Raw genomic sequence first — 16854 nt, 5'->3', positions numbered from 1 at the left:
TGGACTACATGACCCTCGTGGTCCCTTCCAGCTCTACAGTTCTGATTTTCTGAATCACTGCTTGTGTTCCAGATACAATTTCTCGGACATCTCCCATTATGGAGTGGGTGGGAAAGAGACTCAAAAGAGTCGAGGTCATCAGCTCTGAATAGGCATCATTATCTACATGATCTCAGTCTTGGTTCTGCCACAGCTACAAATGATTTTGAGTGCTATGCGCTCTTTGCTGAAGGAGTTCGCCTGAGAATTCCCATGACATGGCAGAAATATTTTTTAATCAAAGCAGAGACCGAGTTAGAGAGATTGTATTTGTGTCTACAATTTGAACAATTCCATCAGTGTGCCTCACGGCCTGGGGCGAAGCAGCTTTTCCTTTTATTGGTTTCTAAGAGACTTGGAGATTGAAAGGTGAGCGATGGAGGCCATGCTCACCGTTGGCCCTCACTGAAGCACATCTTAAAATCTCTCCGAAGGGAGTCCAATCCATTGGTCGCCCATGTGGCACCCATGGGTGGATATGCACCCGCAGAAGCCATCCACAGCACCCAAAGGGGCCCCATCCACCCTATGCTATTCTCCCTGCTGAAATTACACTTGAAGGAAGCACTCTGTTGTGGCAAATGGAAATATTTTTTCAAGCTTTGTTGCAGTGTGAACTTGGGAAATTGGAGGGGTCAATTATTCCCTTCCCAGCTGTGACGACCCCTTGTTGAAAGCGCCATCTTGAAAACACTGGTTTAAAGCTTCAAAAACCCTTTCTAAGCTAGATTTATTTGGAGTCTGACTAAATCAATTGGAGCACCGCCAAAACCTATGGTTTTGCTCCCCTGTACCCTTTTAAATACAGGCTAGAAAAGCATCCACCTCTGTGTAGAAATGCCATAGCGCCATTTCTTACTCATAGCAGCAGCTTCTCTGTGGCCAAAAGCCAGGCAGGGTCAAGCAACTCCCAGTTCCAAGAAAACAGTATTTATAGCCCGTTTCAGGTTTACAGAGCGCCTCGCATAGGCCCAATTCCCCTGGCATGCTAAGCTAAACCTTGGCTCTCCCTCAGCAGTTTGCTCCTCCCTGATCCACAGTGTTCTGGGCCAAGCCAAGGTTTGGTTTGGCTTAACATGTCGTCAGAACTAGGCCGTAGATTATTTCAGCCATCCTTGCAGCAGGTCATCCATTTTGCAGATGGGGGGGAGGCGTGTGGCTGAGATAAAGCTTCATGTCTTGGCTGCCCTGGGCAGCAAAAAACAAAGAGGTGACAGTACTCTGTACCAGTGACCGTGTGTGTCCACATAAATAATTTGAGACCAGGTAGGGGAAGGTCTATGACTTGTCCAGTCATAGGTCCAGCTCCGAGGGCCTTCTGGTGGTTCCCTCACAGCAAGAAGTGGAGCTACAGGGAACCAGGCAGAGGGCCTTCTCGGTGGTGGCGCCCGCCCTGTGGAATGCCCTCCCATAAGATGTCAAGGAAATAAACAACTATCGATGACTTTTAGAAGACACCTGAAGGCAGCCCTGTTCAGGGAAGTTTTTAATGTTTGATGTTTTATCGTTTTTATTATTATTATATTCTGTTGGGAGAAGGGACGTGGGTGGAGCTGTGGTCTAAACCACTAAGCCTCTTGGGCATGCCGATCAGAAGGTTGGCGGTTCGAATCCATGTGACGGGGTGAGCTCCTGTTGCTCTGTCCCAGCTTCTGCCAATATAGCAGTTCAGAAGCACACCAGCGCAAGTAGATAAATTAATAGTAGTAGTAGTAGTAGACGAGATGGTTGGATGGTGTTCTCGAAGCTACCAGCATGAGTTGGCCAAACTGCGGGAGGCAGTGGAGGACAGAAGTGCCTGGCGTGCTCCGGCCCATGGGGTCACGAAGAGTCGGACACGACTAAACAAGTAGTAGTAGTAGTAGTAGTTGTAGTTGTAGTAGTAGATGTCTGGGTCCTTAAAAATAAATACATTTAGGACCCCAGGGTGGGGAGTGTGCCCCACCCCCAGAAAAACCCATGCTGATGAGTATTGGCACACACAAAAATTGAATATATATATTTGTGTTTGCATTCTGTCTTTTTTTGTGTGCTGTATCTATATATATCACCCTAAGGCTGGATGTGACAATACAAGAGGAAATGGAATCTGAAGTGGCCTTGTGTGTTGAGACAGTCTCAGAAAGGGCCCAGCAAACTGTTCCATATGCTGTTCCCCTGACAGATTGAATGACAGTTTTTAATAACTTGATCTGTTCCCAGAAAGCCCTTTGAGAAACTTGCTGCCAGGCCTTCTCCGAGGGAGCCAAGAAATAGTCAGATAGGCCAGCGTGTGGCAAAATTAACACATTTTGATGCTGGGTGTGTCAACTCCCGTAAAGGCCAGTTGCTGACCAGCAATGTATTCTCGTCCAGCTCCACCCACGACACACACAAGTTCCAGGGGAGCCTATGCAAACAGCTATTTATTGGCTGTGCTCCTTAAAACTTGAGCTGCAGCTGGCTGGTCGTACGCATTGCCCTTCTTCAGATGACTGATGGCAGAATTACATAATCTGGAGAACTGAGATGCTCACATAATTGTAGGTATCTCGTCTTTACACATGAGTGCAGAGAATGAGTCAGTGAAACGAAGCGACAGCTTTTCAGCTTGTCTCATAGGCTCTTGGTGGAAGGAAAAGCTTCGAATTATAATAGCTGCAAATTGCTTGGAAACCATCAAAGTCGCATTCATAGTAGGGCTGGGCGATAGCTGGTTTTCAACATCATGATATTACCACTAGCTAAACATTGGCGATACACTGATATATTGAGATGTCTGACATAACGATGGAGCTATGTAGAGGCATTGGCTGGTCTCATGGTTTCCCCCACATTGTGATTCTTGCATCACATACACACACACACACACATCGTGATTATTGCCAGGTCAAAAATTATGAAACCAATATCACGATATGGACTTCAGACCGGTTTTAGATGATGTGTTGATATATCTCCCAGCTCTAGTTCATAGAGAAGGCGTGAAGGGGCTTCCTGGGGTGAAGCCAATACTCCAGATTCCCTGAGATGTTAGTGTCCCATCAGAGCCAGCCTCTATAGTCCATGCCACTGAGAGCCATTATGGTCCATTGCCATTGAGAGCCAGTGTGGTGTAGTGGTTAAGAGTGGTAGATTCGTACTCTGGGGAACCGGGTTCGCGTCTCCGCTCCTCCACATGCAGCTGCTGGGTGATCATGGGCTAGTCACACTGCTCTGAATACTCTCAGCCCCACTCACTTCACAGAGTGTTTGTTGTGGGGGAGAAAGGGAAAGGAGAATGTTAGCCACTCTGAGACGCCTTTGGGTAGTGATAAAGTGGGATATCAAATCCAAACTCTTCTTCATGCTTGGATCTTTTAGTTTAAATACAGTTTTGCTAAAGTCATTTAGACTTAACCATTCCACTCACACTCTTTTTCAGGCCAAGTATAATTAGTTACTAACTTACTTGCCTTAAGGCAGCAATGGGTAACTCCATCCCGCAAGCCTAATGAGCCCCTGCCCCCAAGATGTTTTGCCAAGCCACACTTCCCCTGGTCTACATGTATGACATAAGGTGTGTGGCAGGTACAGCCTTGGCTGGGGCAAAAGGAGGGGGTTGCAGGTATTGTCAATCAGCAAGTTTTATTTCAAACCACATGGGCACAGCTAAATCAGATTTTCCCTGTATCCTAATTAGAAATTGCTTTTCTGTCTCTCATGTTTCTGAAGAAAAGGAAACTGCTACATAATTTATTTAGACGGTTTTGGTGGCATACTGGGAAGACGGCGATGGTATCAGCCTAGCGTTTAACTTTCTAAAATCCTTAGTTCTTTTATTATTGGTTTGTAGGTGTCCAGTCAGTTATGGAACAGTAAAGGGAGGCGTTGGGAAATGGATACCAAATATTACAATCCGGCAGTGAGGATCAAACCAGGATCAAGTTGTTGTTTCAGGTCCTGGCTTGTTGCCTACGTAACTGATCTGTCCAAATCACAGTTTCCCATATTCAGACATCATTGGAATCTGCAGTTTGCTCCAAATTGCAAAAGGAAGCTTTGAATTTCTTTCTTTCCATGCACAAAGGAGAATGTGCAAACCTGAGGCTCAATTTGACACATCCTCACAGCAGGAAACTATTATGCCTGAACCTGGCTTGTGCGTTTTTGTAAAAACTGGCATTAAGAAGAACAGAGGGGAAACGCTTGTAGCATTTCCAGATTATAACCTTAAAATGAATAGAACAGAGGAAATACGAAGACAATTTGATTTCAAAGTAAATACGTGGTGTTTAATATCCTATCACCCTCAGGCTTGTTTGCTTTAGGAAGCGATGGAAGACTCAGGAGGAGTCTGCAGATGAAATTTCAGTGCTCTGTTTTTGATTAAATGGAAAATTCCATTTCGTGCTCTCTCTTTTCTGCAAAACCCGGTGACTGGCTTGCTCTAGATACACAGGGGCTTGTGCAATAAAAGAAAAGTAAATGTTCATGCTCTGCCTTAAAATATTGCCATGTAGAGCAGATTCCCAATTTTGGAAAGATGTAGGTGTGCCAGGGTTTGCAGTTTGGCACTGGGGATGCCCACTTGGTAAGAATGTGTGCACTTTGCTAGCTTATCAAGGTTAAAAATAATAATTTTTAAAAAGTGAAGTCATGTCTCTGGTTTCCTCTGTAATTAATGTTGTATGTAATAATAGTATTGGCTGCTAGGCTAATGAAGCTAGGCAGCTTTCTGACATACACCCCTTTCTGTCCAATCCTGATCAGCCCTGTCTGCATTTAATTTGGGGCAATAGCTATTATTGTTACAGATGCATGAGAAGACTAATTAGCATGGAAGGGCTATATTTGGGATCCATTGATTTTTCTTTTTTATTTCTGCAAACCTTGATGTTCACCCACCCCTGCTAATACCTCTTGTCTTGTGGATCGGTTGTGCTGTTTCGGCTACATTTGCAACTGTACTCATGCCTGGACATCAGAAATGTCCTTTCCAGGCTCCCCTGTGCTCTTTTTGCGTCAGTTCTTAGAAAGCTTCTGCAAGATTTTGGCCTGCACAGCACAAAGCTGACTCCATCTTCCCATCCTCATGAAATATATCCTGCAAGGCAGCAGAGGTGTATGTTGAGTTTTCCTTCTCCTCAATGGGCTGCCTTGTGAGTTTGACAAGCCCCATCTGCCCCTCACTTCCCTCTACAGTACTTGCAGAACCCGCCTTCTTGACCACTGGATCCACCATTGGTCTTGTCCACTTAATCCGTTGCAGCCTGTCTTTTCATGCAGAAGAAGTCCCTAACTCACCAAGGGTTTGAGACCCATCAGCTACCCTCACCTGGTTTAGCTGGCCAGTCAAAGCCCTTCCTGGGGTGTGGCTGTTGTTGCATGCTGACAGCTTCTAGGAGCCACAGGTGAGTGCTGAGTTCAGGGTGGGGACCAAAGGTGGACAAACTACCCCATAAGGAACAGTATACCTGAAGGAGCATCTCCACCCCCATCGTTCAGCCTGGACACTGAGGTCCAGCTCTGAGGGCCTTCTGGCAATTCCCTCCCTGCAAGAAGTGAGGTTACAGGGAACCAGGCAGAGGGCCTTCTCGGTAGTGGCACCCGCCCTGTGGAATGCCCTCCCATCAAATGTCAAGGAAATAAGCAACTATCTGACTTTCAGAAGACATCTGAAGGCAGCCCTGTTTAGGGAAGTTTTTAATGTTTGATGTTTTATTGTATTTTTAATATTTTATTGGAAGCTGTCCAGAGTGGCTGGGGAAACCCAGCCAGATGGGCAAGGAATGAATGAATGAATGAATGAATGAATGAATGATGTTGTTGTTTAGTCGTGTCCGACTCTTCATGACCCCATGGACCAGAGCACGCCAGGCCCTCCTGTCTTTCACTGCCTCCCGCAGTTTGGTCAAACTCATGCTGGTATCTTCGAGAAACATGTTTGTATCTTCAAGAACAACCATCTCGTCCTCTGTCATCCCCTTCTCCTTGTGCCCTCCATCTTTCCCAACATCAGGGTCTTTTCCAAGGAGTCTTCTCTTCTCATGAGGTGGCCAAAGTACTGGAGCCTCAGCTTCACGATCTGTCCTTCCAGTGAGCACAGATATAAATATTACTATTGTTAATTATTATTATGACGTGCCCCCTACCAAAGTTACCCCTGCTCCCCTAAAATTTATTTTATATTTTATTTTATTTTATTTATACTGCTCTTCATCCGCAAATCTCAGAATGGTTCACAGCATAAACATACAGTGGTACCTAGGGTTAAGTACTTAATTCGTTCCGGAGGTGCGTTCTTAACCTGAAACTGTTCTTAACCTGAAGCACCACTTTAGCTAATGGGGCCTCCTGCTGCTGCCGCGCCGCCAGAGCACGATTTCTGTTCTCATCCTGAAGCAAAGTTCTTAACCTGAAGCACTATTTCTGGGTTAGCGGAGTCTGTAACCTGAAGCGTACGTAACCTGAAGCGTATGTAACCTGAGGTACCACTGTACAAGATAAAAACACAAAATGCACAGTGAAAACAAGACCCAAACAAAACAATAACCCCCCTTCTGCCACCTCCTCCCACAAGTGCATTTAAAAGCGTATATAATCAGCCAAGGGCCTTGTAGAAGAGGAATCCCATAAGCATCCGGTTGGCCACTGTGTGGAGCGGATGCCGGACTAGACGGGCCTTTCGCCTGATCCCAAGGGGCTCTTTTTAGGTTCATAACTCCCCAGAAGAACCTTTCCGCTTCTCCACATTGTGTAGTACTGCAGCCAAAGCATCGTTATGTTGAGATCTACTTCTCAGCTGGACTGTTAATATTTAGAATCATTAAAGAAACAGCTTAACAGCACATTAAAACTGAGACACTTCACAGTTTGTCAGCATCTGTTTATGTGCTACTATTATTCTGTACTCTCTCCTCCCAAGGCCACAGCAGCATGCATGCTAGGTCACTGTTTATGTTTTGAATGGAGCATTTCCCTTGCCTGCAAGGCAAACTCAAGAGGAAGAAGCCGTAAGCTTCTGTATCTGATGTTTGATGGGGTCATTTGGTCCTCAAAAACTCCGCTTAATTCCCATGGCCTGTGTTCAAACTCACCGCTCTAAAGAAGAAGAAGAGAAGAGTTTGGATTTGATATCCCGCTTTCTCACTACCCGAAGGAGTCTCAAAGCGGCTAACATTCTCCTTTCCCTCCCTCCCCCACAACAAACACTCTGTGAGGTGAGTGGGGCTGAGAGACTTCAGAGAAGTGTGACTGGCCCAAGATCACCCAGCAGCTGCATGTGGAGGAGCGGGGACGCGAACCACTACACCACACTGGCGTAAACACATACTTTAGAAGGTCCTGACTGTAGATTACTCCTTAAACTAGTGCCTGGGATCATTTACTATCCCTGCCAAACATAGTTCCTTGGCACAGAAGTCGCAAGATGATATATTTCAGAGGATCAGCCACAGCTAATAGTTTTTAAATGGCACAAGGTTTGCAGTTTCACAGAACTCTCCATCAGGATGTATTCGGAACAGAGAGAGAAGAATTTTAACCTAACCCAAAAAATGTCTAATGGGAGAGGTACTTCTGCAGCCAGTGATTCACAGGTTCGTGTATCAACCAACAAATCTCTGATCGTGCCACTTGATTGTTGATCCTAAGCAATCCCTTCTATCCACCCCCCTTCTCCAATAATTGATTGGATCTATTGGTTGGGGTTCCTTCATATAGGCCTGCTTCAGTCTCCCGCAAGCTGACACCCTCCAGAGGTTTTTGACTATAACTCTCATCATCCCCAGTCAGCACAACAATGGCCATGCCAGCTAAGACTGATGGGTGGGGAAGGTTGGTCTTTATAACGTTACAGGCACATAAGGGGAAGAATAGCCAGATAGGCTGGGCAAATTTAGAAACTGTCAGGAATCTGAGGGGGAAATGGCAGAAATATCAGTTGAGTTGCATCCCTCCAGGGTTTGACAGAGAGTTTGCCCCAAACTAATTCTGAAACAAATTTCTTACAGAGATGTCAAAAGACAAAGCTTTTCCATATTCCATTAACATATACACGCAAGGTTATATATATAACCCGGGAAGGTAAACGGCGTTTCCGTGCACTGCTCTGGTTCGCCAGAAGCTGCTTAGTCATGCTGGCCACATGACCTGGAAGCTATACGCTGGCTCCCTCAGCCAATAAAGCGAGATGAGCGCCGCAACCCCAGAGCCGGTCATGACTGAACCTAATGGTCAGGGGTCCTTTTACCTTTACCTACACACACACACACAAATTTTGTTTCATTTTTGAAAATGAAAATCAGACCTTGAGACTTTTTTGAAAAAAACAAACAAACCTGTAAATATTAAAAAATACTCTGTATCAGAATATTTTAAAGTCATTAAAGAAAGCATGCATAAGGTACGCAGTGTGACCAAGGGATGCTATACCCTTGTCAATAATAGCTGTAAATTGGCATCATTGTTTAGGAAATATATGAAGGAGTGTCAATGGGAAACCTCACTCTGCATGTCCCATGCTCCTGGGTTGCGTCAGTGATGTATACAGGCACACATGCCTTATTTGTTATGTCGCTGACAGTCCAGAATTAAGGAGTAACAAATAATTCAGGCCAGTTCACAAAAGAAAATAGCTGTTATTAAATATTTGGCTGGTCAAGTAAATCACGTGATTTCCAGTATCTACTTAAAAGGAGCAGAAGTTTCTAGGTTTTATTAATCACTTACAGATGTGCACGTCTCCAGCTGGGTGCATGACCACTGTGTGAGAGAGAAGGAAAGGGAGAATGTGCTATCTGAATTTCGTTTTTAATATTTATATATATACTTGAAACCTTGCGCCTTTAATTGCCCGCTTTTTCTTTTGAATGCCATCTTCTTTTTCTTCTTCCACACTTTGTTTATAAAGGGTTGTATCCAGGACTTCCATTTGTGCAGCAGAACTTGCCCTCCCTCTGCTCCTCCCTGTATTCCTTAAAATCTGCTCTGGGGATTCCCCCAACCCTCCAGGAGCAGATTTTGGAGGCTCGTGGGGAGAGGAAAGGGGAGAATTCTTCTGTACAAGCAGCAGTCCTTACACGGACAGGATGGCTTTGTTGGACAAAACATGGTTATTTTAGCAATGAATTTAAAAAACAAACAAACCACAGTCAATGCAAAATATATAATAAAATTTACCCAACACCGTCAAACAACAATAATATCAATAATGAGAACAATAAACTACTTTTACCCTGTTACAAACACGTGAAAGGAAACTAGAACAAAAATGATTATGAAATAACCAGTGCCCCAAAAACACAAAACAAAACAAAATTTGATAAGAAGCTGCTACTGCGCACACCTTTTGTGACTGGATTTTATGTTAATATGTATAGGATTGCTGCCTAACTGTGCATTTTCATTTGCAAGGGGAGAAAGTTTTAGTTATCCCGCCCTGGGGATATATTGTGAAGGGCTATGTATAAAAGCCTTAAATAAATACTTCTCAGAGAGGCAGCTGTTAGTCTGTTGCCACAAAAACAACAGTCTGTTCATTCAAAATTGTGTTGATACATGCACTTGTTCTATATGTGTTTCCATTGCATTGTGAAATTGCTTCAAGGTGCTTCCTTGGAAGTGATTCATAAATGACGACAGTGTTTATTGAGCATTTGTCCTTATTTGTTTGCGCAAAGTTTGCAGGGAGGTTAGATGACGTGGGCTGTTTATCGTACGTTAATTCTTATTTGTTTCTGCAGAGATCACACCATGTTGCATCAAGCAGCAGCCAACCCACACCTTCCAGCGCATTACCCATCACTTCCCTTCCTGCAAAAAGAAAAAATATTTTGAGGGGAAACTGGGTTTGTGGCGGAATAAACTTTACTTGAGCATCCCAAATGTGTCCATGATTGAATCCCAACCTAAAACAGCAGCACCATTAGATGGGCTTATGTGTTTGTGGATTTTGCAGATCATGGGCATAGCCAGGATTTATGTTGTTGGGGGGGTGGCAGGACACCCACCTGACAACATCCTCTGTCCAGCTTTCTCTTGCAGATTCAGAATGAAATGTCTCAACAACAGTTTTTTTGGGTTTTGTTTAAATTGATTTCTTTGGACCCCAAGTGCTCAGAAAAATCTGTTAAAATCTTTCGACAATTTCTACTTTTATTTATTTACTTGATTTGGAGGCCAGCTCCCCACCACCCCGGCCCCTGGCTTTGCCCATGACTACCATCAAGAACGCGGGTTCTTGGTGGGGATACGGGTGGCGCTGTAGGTTAAACCACAGAACCTAGGACTTGCCGATTGGAAGGTCGGCGGTTCGAATCCCCGCGACGGGGTGAGCTGCCGTTGCTCGGTCCCTGCTCCTGCCAACCTAGCAGTTCGAAAGCACATCAAAGTGCAAGTAGATAAATAGGTACCGCTCCGGTGGGAAGGTAAATGGCGTTTCCGTGCGCTACTCTGGTTCGCCAGAAGCGGCTTAGTCATGCTGGCCACATGACCCGGAAGCTGTATGCCGGCTCCCTCGGCCAATAAAGCAAGATGAGCGCCGCAACCCCAGAGTCGGCCACGACTGGACCTAATGGTCAGGGGTCCCTTTACCTTTACCTTACCATCAAGAAGGCAAGTATCACTTGCCCTCATTTCTGCCTTCCACGATAAATTCTTTGCTGGTCTTTAACAAGGCGTTCTCCAAGACACTTTTGCTTGCTGTTCCCTAAAAAGGTCCCGAGGGGCTTTTGTGCCAGTGCACTCGAAAGATGCTCTGGTTTGCTTGCTCCTTCCCCTCCCGAAAATGAATAAGTGACAGCGACGTGCTTAACGTGATGTCTGGAGAGGCTTGCACAGCGAAAGCGCTGCATGCGGCGCGCGAAGTCCCATCGCCCAGACCGTGGCGATGGGGCTTTGAGCACGTAGGATGCTTTTGCAGGAGGAAACCGGTCGTTGCAGCTTTATTCCGGCGTCCTGATTTGGGTTTTCCACTCCTCTCCCCCAACCCCACTTTCCCATCAGTCAATAACAAGCCCCATACTTTTTTTTATTTTTGACTTGCGGGGCTGCAGAAGTCCCTAAATATCTTCTTTTTTCCTCCCATGCTGTGCTGAAAGTCCCTTTTTTATCGCCTCCCTCTCTGGCTTCTCAAGCTCCGTTGGGCGCAGTTGATTGACAGGCGGGGCGGAATTGTTGGGGAAAGTTTCAAGTTACCCGGGATGGCGACGCGCCTACGAGGAGGAGAGGAGGAGGCGAGCGAGCAGTCTGCACTGGTTGTCACCCGCTGCTATTTCTGATTGGCTGGATGCTTCAGCTGCTTCCTCGGGAACAAAAGGTCAAAGTGGACTCGGAGGGTGGCTTTATATTTTTCTTTGCACGGGCGCACAAAAAAGGGGGAAGACCTCGAGCGGGCTGGAAACCTGAAGCCTCTCCCTTCGCGCACGGTAAATAATCGCAGCTTGCAGAGGGAGAGAGCGTGTCTCTCTGATTGTCTCCGGTAGCTTTTTAGAGCACTGAATCCTGAGTCAGGCAGGAAGGAAGCGACGGGTTGGAGCCTTCAGCGCTGCTGGCAGGGATTTTTATTTTTTTTTTATTTTTGGTTTAAAAAAAAAAAGATTTGTGTTAGGCTAGCCCGAGACTACGGTGCAGTGCAGAGAGGAAGAAGTGAAGGAGGTCAGCTCCCAGTTTCCCCTTCAGAGAAAACTTTCAGGAATGGCTTGTGAAATCATGTCTCTGCAAAGGTAAAAAAAAACTCCTGTTTCGTCGTCGTTTGTTTGTTTGTAATCATGTTTCAAATGGAGGGATCTGATCTGGCCAATTTTCTGCCCAGCTGCCTGTTAATCTGCTCAGGCTGTTTGCTAAACAGTTTCTTTTCTCTGATCTTGCTGGGATACATTTGCAAATAATGCAGAAATACTGTGTCTTTGAATTCTGCATGCTTTATATCAAACCTCCCCTGCCACCCAAAATAGACACCATATGCATGTCTAGGGAGGTTGTAAAATAATAACTCACTGCAAATATACCCTGGTTTATATGCTTTTTATTTTCCCGAAAGGTTGCTTATGTTATGGTTATATATTGCGCTTATTCCATGATTTTTAATCATGCAATACCGTAGGCATGTCTACTTAGAAGTAAGAGCCATTAAGCCTCACTGACTTGCAGCCTAAATGTTAATAACAGCTCAGATTTTCTCCACCACGTGTCACAAGTTTAGATTCTCTGGTTGTTCCAGGTTGGTTTAGTATAGAATGAAACTTTTCTTTCGCCTGGACCAGACCGTGGGAAAATGGACATAGTTGGATTTTCAGGATTTAAGCAGCAGGCTGGTTTTTACAGAATGGACCCAAGTAAGTTTTGGCTGCAATCGTCTTAACTTACCTGGGATCAGATCCTACTGAAAACAGTGAGCACTGCTCCTGAGTCAAGGAAGTTGAGATATTATGTTGTATAGAGCAAGGTTCCCCAGAATTCTGAGTTTGTTGAATCCATAATAAGCTTGTGAAGTTGCCTTCGAACCCAGCCCAAATTCTTAGGAATGTCAATGAAGCAAAGTCAAGAAATATCAATGTATAATCAACATTTATTAATCAGTCACCATTGCTAGGTTTATGAAACTAAAAATAAAAGAATACTGTTATATTGTGGCATCGTCTTATTAAATGCAGAGGTTCCTCACTGGCATGAGAGGTGCACTCTGTACATGCTCATGCCTTTCCCCCCCATGACTCATGGTTACAAAAGATTAATTTTTATTTTTTTGCACAGTCCCACTGACCCCACGGGTCAATATCAACCGCTTTGAAGACCTCTGTTTTAGGGCAGAAACGTGTTTTCGATAAAAGCTGGAGAAGGAGTGTTGTCGTCTGCTAGTAAATGGGTATTTTAATGTATTTGCTTCTCTATTTCTGACTTGCTGAGGTGCCTTTACATGTCTTTTGTACTTCAGTCTTAGACACATGTAATTTGTAAGTGATCTCTCTCTCTTAAGTTGGCTTGTCCAGGATTGAAGTGCTCTAAACAGTACTTATTGTGATGCAGTGAAAGGAGAGCAATGGGTTAGGAATGCTGCCTTGCTTTTTGAAATATCTGTGTAGCGTTTTCAGGGCAATGGTTTTATTTCAAAGTTGCCTCGGGGACAGTCAAACCGTTGCTTTTGATGATTTAACACAGGCCAGCAGCTTCTCTCCCCCCCCCTCTCTCTCTGTGTATATGGCGAGTGAGTGACAGGGCATGCTTGCTCATGTCAAAATAGAATACGATAAAACTATTTTGAAGCTGGGTTTTTATAGACAAGCTGCCAGGTCTGTGAAGAGGGAAAGGTATAAATACCATTTCAAGCATTAACAGGATCGTAATAGTTTCTGAGTCCTCTTATGGCTGCCTATAAAAACTGTTTGTGCCATAAATAGTGTGGTTTAATCTAGCGTGCTGACTTCATCTAGAAAATAAAAGGAACTCCATTGCGATATTAATAATACTGCTTGCTTACATATATTTTCTGAGCCTACAGGAATTTTTGCCCTTACACTTAGAATAAAAAGCATCAAAACCTGCTGCCCAAACATCTTTCATTAATGCTGACTTGAGTGAAATTTGACAATTCTGCCCCTCTCAAAAGAGCTCCGTCTTTGATTGCAAGAATTGCTGCTCCACTCTTGTAACTGAACAACTTTGGCTCATGAGAAACATCTGCCTCCATTTAATATCTTGGGGATCCTGAGCAGTGTAGCAGTTCATATCTCTCCATTGGAACACTCAACTGGAAATGTGTTTTCTAGGAAAATAGCATTCCTGTACTGAGAGATCTTGATGGTGCTTCATAATTTTGTCAATTAAATATTTAGCTTAGGGGCTATGTGTTGGAGAAGTTCAGTTTGCTGTATTGAATCATAAAAATAATTCTAACAAAGGACTCCTTAAAACAAATATTTCTGTTTTTCCTTATAATTTTATTTTTGCAGCTGATTTTCAGTAAGTACTCTGTTTAAACGGAGTAAGGGCTTGGTGGGTCCGTACGCTGTTCAGAACTTAGAATTGTAAAGTTGGAAGGGACCCCCAGGGTCACCAATTCCAGTCCCCTGCAGTGCAGGAATATTTTGCCCACCATGTGCCTCAAACCCACAACCCTGAGATTAAGAGTCTCCTTTTCTACCAACTAAGCTATCCTGGCAGAACTAAACTTGTTTTAGGCACAGACTTTGCTCCCTTGACTCAAGCCTTCTCGCAAGTGGACTGTACCATTCCAGACTATGGGTGGAAATTCACATCCCTTAATGCTTCTCTCCATAACAAAATTCCCCTCCCCTTGAAAGGTTTTGATCCTAGTATTTTCCTCTCATGTTCAGGGCTTTTCTTCGTGTGGAGGAGCATTAAAAAAAGCCAGAGTTGGAGATGGTACAGTCCACAGACACATGCTTTCCCTCTCATATCTCTCCTTTGGGTACAGGCAAGGAAACAAGTGAAGTTGCTATGGGCCATGAGATGAAAAGCTCTTCGGAGTGTGATCTTGACTCTTCCCCCACCCCGAAAGAAAGTACCATTCTAGCTCTCACCAACCTTGACTAATCATTCCATTAGTCATGCACTCTGAACCACATGCATGGGCCTGGGCCAAATCCTGGGGGCTGTAAACATAAGCAGTTGCTTTTATGATGCCAACAGACTACTGTGTCAGCTCCTAAAGCTGAATTCTATTGCCATCATCATAATCGTTAAACAGTGGGGCCTATTGTTAACTAATGTGTCAATAAAGAACTGGAGGAAGGGCCATAGCTCAAAGAATGCAAAATGTACCAGGTTTAATCTCCAGGTAGGGGCTGCAAAATATCCCTGTTGGGCAGCAGCCATCCAGGGTCTTTGTTTCGTACTGAGCTAGATGAAGGATGGTCTTGAATGTGGAAGCTGCAGTAGATCCAGAATGGAATATAATGCGCCCATTGTTTTAGCATTTCAGGATGCAAGTTTTGTTCCTGTAGACCCTTCACGGTCAAGATGTAGCGCCTCCCTCCCATTGTTTGCTCAGATCTTGAAACCGAATACTTTTTTCTCACTCTGCCAGCTGTGTGTTGAGTCCACCTGAAACAGAAGAGGCATTATCATGAACTTTTCACACATTGGTGGGGTGGTCTCTTGCCTTGGCGCAAAGCTCTTCTGGAAAATGCCAGCACTGTGCAAAACCATGAGTGAGAAGTTGGTGCCTGTTCAGAGGCACTTGCAAGATAACTTGCAATAGCAGCTGATGGACAGAAAGCGGTTTTCGATGGAGAGGTAGCGAGAATGAGGTTCGGAAGGCATGGCAACTCTTAATGGCAAGTGCGAAAGGAGTTGAAGTGTAAGCGATTTCCTGCTTTATACTGAGTGAGACCACTTGGTCTTCTAACTCAGTGTTGAACTGGCTGGCAACAGCTCTCAAGTTGAGGGCTGCAGACAGGGAGACTTCCCCAGTGCTGAAGGTTGAACCTTGCACCCTTTGTGTGCCAAGTGTGTGGCGTTCACCAGCTCTGCGTGGTGATATCCAGAACTGAACCTGAAACCCTTCGCACTGGCCCCTCACTGCTTAAGTCCTGCTTCTGCTGGGTTGCTTTTGTGAAAGTCTCTTCTAAAGATGGTGGCTTGGTTGGTGGCAAGGGACTCTGTTTGAGGCAGAAAGGAAAAGCGGGGGGGGGAATGTTTGGTGGATTATTAGCAGATTGCATAGTAATGCATTAACCTGTGAACATGTTGGTATACAGTTCTGCAAAGGGTACTGTCAGATGACAATGGTGGTTGCTCGTGAGTCAGGAATCTGACCTGTCTTTTACAGGTTTTATTTAGGTGCAAAAACTATTTACAGTGCAGAACCACAAGTCCATGTCTGCCTCAGTCGCTAACAGAATCCGGGAGTGGTCGTTTCCGGGTCCTCCCCCAACATAAGAGCTTAGTCACCCCAGCCTTTTCCTTCCTTCTTTGCGTTTTACACCTGTAATAGGTATGAGTTACTCGTGCGTAAACTGGTGCCTTTCTCGGTTAATTTGCCTTGTTAAACCTTTCTGACTGCACAGCCCCTTCTCATGGTGGCTGCCTCAGTCACTGGCAGAATCCGTCAGTGGGCGTTTCTTGAACCTCTTCCAACATAAAAGTTGTTTGACACCCAGTCTCCTCCTCCTCTCACTGTGCGGGAGTCTTCTGCGCAGGGAAGGCGTGGGTAGCGGAGGACCTGGGCTCTCCTCACTGATGTCCAGTGAAGAGTCCTGGAGCCCTCTCTCTACTTCCCCCGTCTGCCTCCCTTTATCCCTGGTGTTGCGCTGATTGACTTCCCCCTCTACTGAGCTGTTTCTCCCCCTGCTGCTGGGTCCTTCACCAGCATCATCTGGGAGCCTCCCCTTCGCCTCTCGCTCTGATGTCAGTTCCCTGACAACACCTTTGCGCAAGGTGGGCGACGGAAGCTCCTGGCCGGCTTGGCCAGGAGCAGTGCTGAGGCTCCCAGCAGCATCCTCTAACCCTTTCCCCTCCTTTACCCAGGAGGTGTGGCTTTCCCCACCCTCAGACTGATGAAGTATGGCACTGGGCTCCCAGCAGCATCCTCTGGTCCCTTCCCCTCTTCCCAACTGGAGGTGTGGCTTTCCCCACCGCAGGAAGAGGAACTGCTTCTCAAAATTTTTGGAGGTTCCCTGTAACCCAGCTGCCCCTCTGCCTCCCTTCCCTATTCAGATGGCAGTCCCCTGACAGATACCCTATACCAGGGATGTGGGATCCTTTTCACACCCACACAGGGTAGACAGAGCAGTAAACAGAACTGCTGCCTTCCTACAGTAGGGTAGTTACTATGCACACTCAGATACACCCCTCTATCCTGCATCTGAACAAGGAAAAGGCATGATCGAAGCT

The 16854-nt window shown here is 45.3% G+C and overlaps 1 protein-coding gene across 4 annotated transcripts in view; it reads left to right on the top strand.

Moving 5' to 3' along the window:
• FAM13A (family with sequence similarity 13 member A) overlaps positions 1-16854 on the top strand; it is a 158204-nt gene that overhangs the window by 72267 nt on the left and 69083 nt on the right. The window contains exon 1 of one of the 4 annotated variants that reach the window (XM_082236351.1): positions 11558-11723. The exons of the other annotated variants lie outside the window; for them this stretch is intronic. Within the exon in view, the coding sequence (XP_082092477.1) occupies positions 11695-11723 (29 nt within the window). The 5' untranslated portion in view covers positions 11558-11694. Of the gene's footprint in view, positions 1-11557; positions 11724-16854 lie in introns of those variants that run through there. 4 annotated transcript variants of the gene reach the window in all.

Source organism: Podarcis vaucheri (genome assembly GCF_965113315.1).
Source record: "Podarcis vaucheri genome assembly, chromosome: 9".
Taxonomy (NCBI): domain Eukaryota; kingdom Metazoa; phylum Chordata; class Lepidosauria; order Squamata; family Lacertidae; genus Podarcis; species Podarcis vaucheri.
This window is presented reverse-complemented; position numbering and strand designations above follow the sequence as displayed.